The sequence below is a fragment of the Marmota marmota genome, unplaced genomic scaffold, assembly GCF_001458135.2.
Source record: "Marmota marmota marmota unplaced genomic scaffold, marMar, whole genome shotgun sequence".
Taxonomy (NCBI): Eukaryota; Metazoa; Chordata; class Mammalia; order Rodentia; family Sciuridae; genus Marmota; species Marmota marmota.
Genome location: NW_026000240.1, coordinates 30,786,226 through 30,795,074, shown reverse-complemented (window position 1 = coordinate 30,795,074; position 8,849 = coordinate 30,786,226). Strand labels below are relative to the sequence as shown.

General features: G+C 40.2%; 1 protein-coding gene across 1 annotated transcript in view; it reads left to right on the top strand.

Annotated features, from left to right (window-relative positions):
- The first annotated feature begins 2,301 nt into the window (after nt 1-2,301).
- The window catches only part of Acp3 (acid phosphatase 3), a 53,035-nt gene continuing 46,487 nt past the window's right edge, over nt 2,302-8,849 (top strand). The window contains exon 1 of the mRNA XM_015487059.2: nt 2,302-2,515. Coding sequence (XP_015342545.1) covers nt 2,396-2,515 — 120 coding nt within the window. The 5' untranslated portion in view covers nt 2,302-2,395. The remainder of the gene's footprint in view (nt 2,516-8,849) is intronic.

Sequence of the window (8,849 nt, the reverse complement as noted above, 5' to 3'; positions counted from 1 at the left end):
CCAGGTGATTCAGCCAGTAAGTTCTACTAGTGGAAAATTACTGTCATATGAAGACATTCTAGTGTTTTTCAATGTCACTTTTTTGTTGTGGTTTTGATACCAGGGGCATTTAACCACTCAGCCACATCTCCAGCCCTTTTTATTTTGAGACAAGGTCTTGCTGGTTTGCTTAGGGCCTCACTAGATTATTGAAGCTGGCTTTGAACTTGTAGTCCTCCTGCCTTCGCCTCCCCAAGTCACTAGAATTACTGGTGAGCCCCACCATGCCTGGCTCAATGTCACTTTCAATATTACGATTTCCATATGTTTATCCCAAATGACACTTGATTCTTTGCAAAGACTTATAAGTTCAAGGCTCAAGAGGCCACAGAAGATTCTAAACTGGATTTATCTGAGTAGAGGATCTTTCAAGGTCATGGTGTTCAGGTTTTTCAGAACTCTGCCTTTATGACCTTATAACTTGATGATCAAAGTAAAAGCCAGGATGATGCTCAGATAGAAAAGAAATATAACCCACCCACTTAGTTCAACTGAAATTAAATTTGAGTTGAATGGTGTTCAATTCAAACCATGTTTTTCTGGTTCTCTGTTTAAGAAAACATCTTGTCACTGTTGTTATTGTTCTCATTGGGGGGCGGCTAGAAGTGCCTAGAGGAGGTACCACTGAGGAAGTCTGGGCCAGGTCAGAAAGGATTCTCCAACACAGGCAGCATAGCACAGGTAGGTTAGAGAAACAGTTGTTATCAGCAAGGGCAAAGAACAGAGCTAAAATAGTTTCAGGCATCTGTCCAAGGGCGAGCCCAGCAAAGAGAAGAAAGAGCCAGGCTGAAAATGAAGAAATAGGCCATTCAACCGAAGCAGGCAGCTGATGCCTTTTAAGGAATATACATGGGAACTGAGGTGCTGAAGCTTTTCTCAGGTTGCCTGGTGAATACAGCAGGGAATGGTGTGGCAGCTGCCTGTCTACTCTGAACTGGACAATCTCTCCAATCTTGTTTCCTTTTCCTTGCACCCATCTCCTCAAAATCTTACCCATTGAAAATGACAATGGGAGACTGTAATCCCAGTGGCTACGGAGGCTGAGGCAGGAGGATCACGAGTTCAAAACCAGCCTCGGCAAAAGCGAGGCCCTAAGCAGCTCAGTGAGACCCTGTCTCTAAATAAAATTCAAAACAGGACTGGGGATGTGGCTCAGTGGTCAAGTGCCCCTGGTTCAACCCCTGATACCAAAAAAAAAAGAAAAAAAAAATCAATCGACAGTGGGTACTGACAGGTGAGGGATGTAACCCTTAAAGGTCTAATTCTACCACACTAATTCTGTGCTTTTATTTCCCCATACCTGAAGAACCATGGTCTCCCACACACCACATTCTAGAGCATCCTATGATCATATAACAACAGAAATTTCCAGTCACAGGTCGAGTGTAGTGTACCGAGAGAATAGGTTGTGGGAAAACCATTGTTCTCCCTCTGCCCCTTGGTATGGAAACATCACAACAGGCAGTGCTGCCCACAACTCCAGCAAAATCTCATCCGTGTGCAGGGTCAGTGTTGTTTGAACCTAGGAAGGGGTAGACAGTCTGAGAAAAATGGAGAGCTGAGTTCCATTAATCCGGATCATCTTCTTTTGTAGCATCCCCAGTGAGATCAGGGCTTGGAGAGGTAAGGGTGTGGCTCTCCCAAGGACAGGCTTCTGGCCAACGTCCATCAGTGACAATGCCGAGTTGTAGGTTTGTTTGGTTTTCAGTGTTTCTTTTTAAAAGCCGTGTCAGATTCAGAATCTAGTCCTAATTTTGAGATGCCACAGGTGATCCTCCGATGTCTTCAGGTAGAACTAAAATTTATCCACATAAACTTCTTTTCTTCAATTTTAAGACACCTCTAGGCTACAGGAGAGTTTAAGAAAACCAGACATCATGTTTGGCACGGGGACAGACCCCAAACATGTCCAGATGTGTCAGTTCCCTCCAGATTTCTCTTCCTATGCTTGTGGATTCCCAAAAAATTAAGAATTGCTGTTCTCAGGCTTCCAAAGTCAGAACAGACCCTTTTTAAAGCAAGAGCTGGGACGTCAGACCATCTACAGAAAAAAATAAAGGTAAACTGCAAACAAGAAAAGAAAGAACTGATAAGTACTGTGTGACCTTGGGCAAGAGCTTTTCCTCCACTGAACCTCGTGGGGTCCTAACTGAAACGGAGGAGAACCTGATCTCCAATTCAAAAATTATATGACATTATTTACATGCCAAACCCCACCCAAAACTTCCTGGAAATTTTACTATTTATGAGTTTGGCTCCTCCTCCCCTTTCAATCCTTTGATTAAATAGCTTCCCTCCTGAAGGGTTTTGAAGTGGGAGCAGCACCTTCGGACTCCTGCCAGAAGCAAACTCTGACATGAGCGTTGCCCCTGTCCACATGGCCAGGGTGGCGAGCCTCAGCCTTGGCTCTCTGCTTCTGCTTTCTCTCCTGCTGGACCGAGGTGTGCTAGCCAAGGAGTTGAAGTTTGTGACATTGGTAAGTACGCTTTTGTCATTGCTTTCTCTTTGAGCCCGTGTTACCAGCAGGGTCTGGAAAAGTCAAGGATCAAGTTTCACTTTTCCGTTGTCTCCGGGAGACCAGGGTCTGTTTAAACTCAGAAAGCAAATCATCGAGTTTTGCAAGTTCCTCTTAATGAAGACATAAACACGACGACATGCCCTAACAACAACAAAAAGGTGTGCTGACTTTTTTTTTTTTTTCCGTTTGCCTTTGTTGGTGTTATTTATTGGCTCACTCACTTTAGAACTGCCCTGAATTCGGATTGCTTTTGACAGCCCTGAGAAGCAGAAGTGGCAGTTGGCACTGTTGATATACCAGCAGCTAACCTAGCTTTGTTCAATGTGATGATTATTTGTTGGCAAACAGAAAAAAAAAAAAAAAAAACTATCATTATCTGAACTTAGCAGCCGACCTTCCCCTTATGTTATCACGTTTAGAAATGGACTTTGTTTGGAATGACTTCCTGATACATAGATTGAGTTGGTCCTTTAAATGGTGCTTTTCCCTAGCCGTGGCCTGTGTGCTGTGTTAGCCAAAGCGGGAGAGTAGGTGGCAGATGCATGGTGTCAGCAAAAGAGAGCAGACTACAGGCATTGTTTAGAAAGTGTATGGAAAGAGGGTTTGCAGAGGAAAGGGGGTTCACCTCGGTATGTAGAAGTCTTGGATTTTCTGTTTCTTTCCTCCACTTGGGTTTTACTCTGTCTCTAGGCCTGTCTTGCTCTTTCTCACCCCTGCATTTTTTTTTTTTTAATCTAATGAGTGTGGGATGATGAATAAGCATTTTTTTGTAAGAATGCTTCAAAATCATTGTTTTTATAATTTAGAAGAAAGCCACCTTTCAAAACTTAAAACTTAAATTTGAAGTTCCCATTCTCTCAGGATGGTGTATTCAGAACTTTCTGCTTTGCTTTCTATAGGAAATCTGAATATCACATGTTTATGTAAATCATGATTCGTAGTCCAGTAAATCTTTACTGAATCACCAACATGAAAGTGATAGAAAAACCAGAGAGACCCATCGCCGGTTTGTGTACAAACAATGGCCAGCTGTCAGACTTCAGCACTGAAAACCAGCCCATCAGGCACCTTCTGTAAGGAAACCCTTTCGAGCTAGACTTTTATTTATATTCCTGGTTTCCTTGCCAACGTGTGCATTATAAAAGTATAGGGACTCTGGAAAATGTACTACATTCTGTCATTTCTGCAGCTCTATAAACCTGGGAGAGGCTGGTTGAACGGCAATCTTTGTTGAGATATTACAGTGAACCCTTCATGATAGATTCTCTCCTCCATGTTTTACCAACAGCTCAGGATAACTTCTCTCCATTTCCCCTCCACTCTTGGTTAAAGGGCATTTAGGAACTACAAGTTAATTCTTTTCTAAGAAAAAAATAAATAAAGAGGTAGCTCTCTTGGAACTAAAAAAAATTACCAGATTTCCCATGAAGCTAATGTTCACTATTTTTCCTACGATGGCTTCCTTCTATTAATGTTAAATAAATTGCAGTTTAATGCATCTTCCTTGGCCCTTAACAAAACAACTCTTTAATGGTTTAAACCAGACGATGTCATTTCTTCTTTTCATTGACTATAGAGAATTGTGACTATAAATGTTTAAATCGTTTACTGATAAAAATATATATATATATATCCTTAGAAAATTGTTAAGAAGTCAGGCATGGTGACATACATCTATATCCCTATAATCCCAGCAACTCAGGAGGCTGAGGCAGGAGAATCCAAGACCTGCCTCAGCAACTTAGCAAGGTTCTAAACAACTTAGCTGGGAATGTGGCTCAGTGGTTAAGCGCCCCTGGTTTCAATTCCCAATACCAAAAAAGAAAAAAAAAATTATTAACAGAAGCAGAATAAAAGAAAAGTGCCAATGACTAAAGTGGCTATGTTAATAAACAATAGTTAACTGAGTATTTAACTGCATTCTAGGTACTATTCTGAGACATCAACGTGTGTAATGTCACATAATTCCTTCAACAATTCTACAAAGTAGGATTGCTACTTAGAACACAGGAAGACCAGTTAAATTTTAATTTCAGATAAACTGAGACTCTTTTTTAACATAAGTATGCCCCATTTAATATTTGAGCATCTTGTGTTTCTACTTATTAAATCTGGCAACCATTCCATAAGGAGTTTTTAAACACATATTCCTGGGCTGTGGTTGTGGCTCAGTGGTAGAGTGCTTGCCTTGTACATGTGAGGCCCTGGGTTCGATCCTCAGCACCATATAAAAAAATGAGTAAATAAAATAAAGATATTGTGTCCATCTACAACTAAAAAAAAATCTTTTAAAAAACATATTCCTATTTTATAGATAAAGAAATTAAGCTGGGTGCGGTGGCACACACCTGGAATTCCAGCCGCTTGGGAGGCTGAGACAGGAGGATCACGAGTTCAAATCCAGCCTCAGCAATGGCAAGGCGCTAAGCAACTCAGTGAGATCCTGTCTCTAAATAAAATACAAAATAGGGCTGGGGATGTGGTTTAGTGGTCGAGTTCAATCCCTGATACCTTCCCCCCACAAAAAAAGAAATGAAGCACCAAGAGGCTACATACCTTGTTCATGGTCACCCAGCCAGAGTGGTGAAGACAGGGTTTGAACCCAGGCTGTCTGACCCCAGAGGCCATGCCCCTCCCTAATCATGAGGTGTAGTCTGCCTCTGCTGTGGCTATATCATCCAGCAAGGGAGCTGGTATGAGATACCCATTAGGTTTACTATATTTGCCTGACTCAGAATAAGTAGATGATTTCCTTGCTTTTCCTCTGTAATCCAAAATAATAATAATAATAATAAGTTCTTCTACTCTGAAAAGCTGCTCTCAGCAGAAAAATCAGGAAACTGTCCTTGATTCTTGTTTTCACCCATGAAAAGTCACAACGCGATCTTTTAAAACAGATTCACCAAAGCACATCCCATCGATGGCTAGTTGGACCACTTATTAACAGATATCACAGGAGAGAAAAAGACGGGTTTCCAAAGTAAGTCAGAATACAGGCTACACTGTGTGAAAAAGTCTCTTTAATGCAGTACTTCTCAAAGTCTTCAGTATGCACTGTGGCTTTCAAGGAAAGGATCTAGAAAATTGTTTCCTAAAGTGACCGTGGCATCCACCTCCCCTCTCTTTTCCCCAGAATATCCTTACAGAATTGCTATTTTTAACTTTATAGTAAGTACTGTGAGTTCCTATGTTCTCATTAACCAGCTTCGATAATTATCACTCAGGGCCAATCTTGTTTCATCTATATGCCCACTCATTTCCCACACACACCTGTTGCCTTTTTTTAAAGTAATCTTGTACGTCATATCATTCCACCACAAATGGGAAAATGCCATTTAAAAGCGTAATCTCTCCTTGAAACAGGAAAAACCACAAGTTTGATTATTTCAGACAGACAGAAAAATTCCATCCCCATCCCACTGGGGTTTTTCAAAGAAAGGGATGATGAGTCACAAGGTATAAGCTCTTTACATTCTCCATGGTTGACATTCATGCAGAATTATTATATTATTTCATAGGACATCCTTGACAGAAACAGCCTTCAGATCCTAAGTACGTTGTCCCTTTACCAGGATGAGTAACTTCCAAGTCATGGTTGGACAAATTCAAACCATGCCACACACTACACATTTCAAGGTTCTTCCTCACTCCTCCTCCCCAGGCGGGCAGCCCAATCCTGCTATTAATTTTCTGATGCTATTTGCCAGAAGTTAAAAGCCACACTGAGGAAAATATTCAACTTCTATTAACTCACATTCCACCATCATTTATCAGGTTTGGAACCTCAGACGGGTCACTTAATGAAGCAACTGAGCTTCAGTGTCCTCAAACTTAATTTCCCCAACTTAAAGTTAGAAATAACAATCATAACTATGCTTCCTATTTGAAAGAGGATCAAGTGACCTGATAGACATGTGACTATGTAAGGTTAACTGGATGTCCTCAGTCCAAAATGGAATCTTTCCAATTTTGGGGTCCTTAATTATTCTTTTATTAAAATGGTGTTAGAAAACATAAAATTTACTATCGTAACCATTTTTAAGTGTACAGTTCAATGGCATTAAGTATATTTGTGAGTTGTACTGCCATCACCTGCATCTCCAGGACTCCCTCCATCTTGTAAAACTGAAACTCCGTATCCATTGAAAAATAGATCCCCTTTCTTCCTCCTTCTAGCCCCTGGCAAATGCCATTCCATGTTCTGTCTCTGAGTTGGGTTAGTCTCAGTAGTTGTCTTTGTTTGACTGCTTATTTACTTAGCATAGTGTGTTAAGGTTCTAGATGATCCTTCATTATTACAGAACTTGCAACTTGAATAAGAACACATGTGACTTAAAGGAAGTAATGAAAGGAGAATAGAATGGAAGTGTTAAATATTTACCATCTCTCCTAGAACCTTGGACACACTACTTAGCTTCTCTGCACTCAAGCCTTCCCCTCTATGAATTCTTAACTTATTTTTTCATGATGGAGGCACAGTTCTGGGGGTCCAGTATGGCTTGAGGAAGGGAGAGGCGGGTGGGGAGAACAGAGAGGGGCTATGACCGTAGTTCAGACAAAGCATGGGGAAGACCTAAGTTAGATCAGGAAAAAGGAGAATCGGAAAAGAATGGATAATTGTTTTGAATTGTGAAAGCAGAATCCCTGTGGGTTGAATGTGAGTAGTAAGAAAAAGGGAGAAACCAAAAGGATTCTGTGTTTTCTAACTCGGGTTACTGGAAAGATAGTGATGCCCAGGAGATAGAAAGCATAAAAGATATTAAATATCGGGAAAACCTAAGGAATATGAGGAATAAATACCAAAGAAATTTATGGTACTCCTGACTATATAACACAACACAGCAGGCCTAAGAATCAGACTACCTGGGTTTGAATGTCTGCACAACCCCTTACAAGCTATGTGATTTTAGATGAGTAACTTGAACTATATGTGCTTCAGTTTCATCATCGATGGAATAGAGATAAAAGCACCTGAGGGAGTTGCTGTGGAGCTGTGATAAGTACAAAATGTACATATCAGCCCCATTAGTAAATGCTCCAAACATTGTCACTAAAATTAATATGCATATATCCACATGATTTCCCTGTGTGTATGCTTTATGATATTCATGTGACCAGTTAATTAAAATGATGGGGGTTATTTAATTATTTATTTGGTATTGGAGGTTGAATCCAAGGGCTCTCAACCACTGAGTCACATCCCCAGTTTTTTTTTATATTTTGTTTTGAGACAGGGTCTCACTAAGTTGCTTAGGGTCTTGCTAAGTTACTGAGGCTGGCTTTGAACTTGTGATCCTTTTCTCAGCCTCCTGAGTTGCTGGGATTACAAGTGGGAGTTTCCAGGTCCAGCTAAAATGCCAAGGGGATTTTTTGTTGTTGTTGTTGTTGTTTTCTGAAGTTATTCTCTTTATTCTAAAAAGGATGAGGCATTTATACATCTTTTAAATTTGATCAGTTTTTTTTTTTTTTCTCAACATTGGGTCTCTGATCCAATAAAAACTGGAGAAATAGGGCTGGGATTGTGGTTCAGTGGTAGAGTGCTTGCCTAGCATGTGTGAGCCACTGGGTTTGATTCTCAGCACTGCATGTAAATAAATAAAATAAAGACCTGTTGACAACTAAAAAATTATTTTTTAAAAAACTGAAGAAATACATTCAAAATGTGGCTCCAAAAGTTAAACAGATTTTACATATCGATGGACTCACCCATTGAGTTCTTTCATAACTTACCTGGAACAGACCAGTTATTACTGTGTTTTTATTTGCCTTCATCTCCATTGGTTCATGTTTGAACAGTGCTTTGGGCCACAGGCATGAACTTCTCAAGATCTGTAAGTCCTACCCACACACATTTTTTTTTCCACTTCTGTTAAAGCAGAATTGCAATTATAGCTAACAGATTGTGAGCTTCCACCAGATGCCAGGCACTTTATTTATTTATTTATTTTGTATTTTGAATCCTTACAATTACTGATAAGGCATATAATATTATCTACCTACTTGCCCAAAATTACTACCCACAATCCTTTCAAATTATTAATCCATTAGATGGATTAATAGGTTACACTAATTAGACTACAACTCTCCTAACCTAATTATTCCACCTCTGAATATTCCTATGTTGTTTGACCCAGGAGCTTATTGGGGGACATCTCATAATCTAAACTATCCTGGGGACTCGAGATGTAACTTCACATGGCCTATCTAAACCTTCAGACTTGGCAAGAAGGTCATCACGTGAAACTTTCTATCAGAAAACAGAAAGCAGGACTTTCATCTTGCCTCACAAATA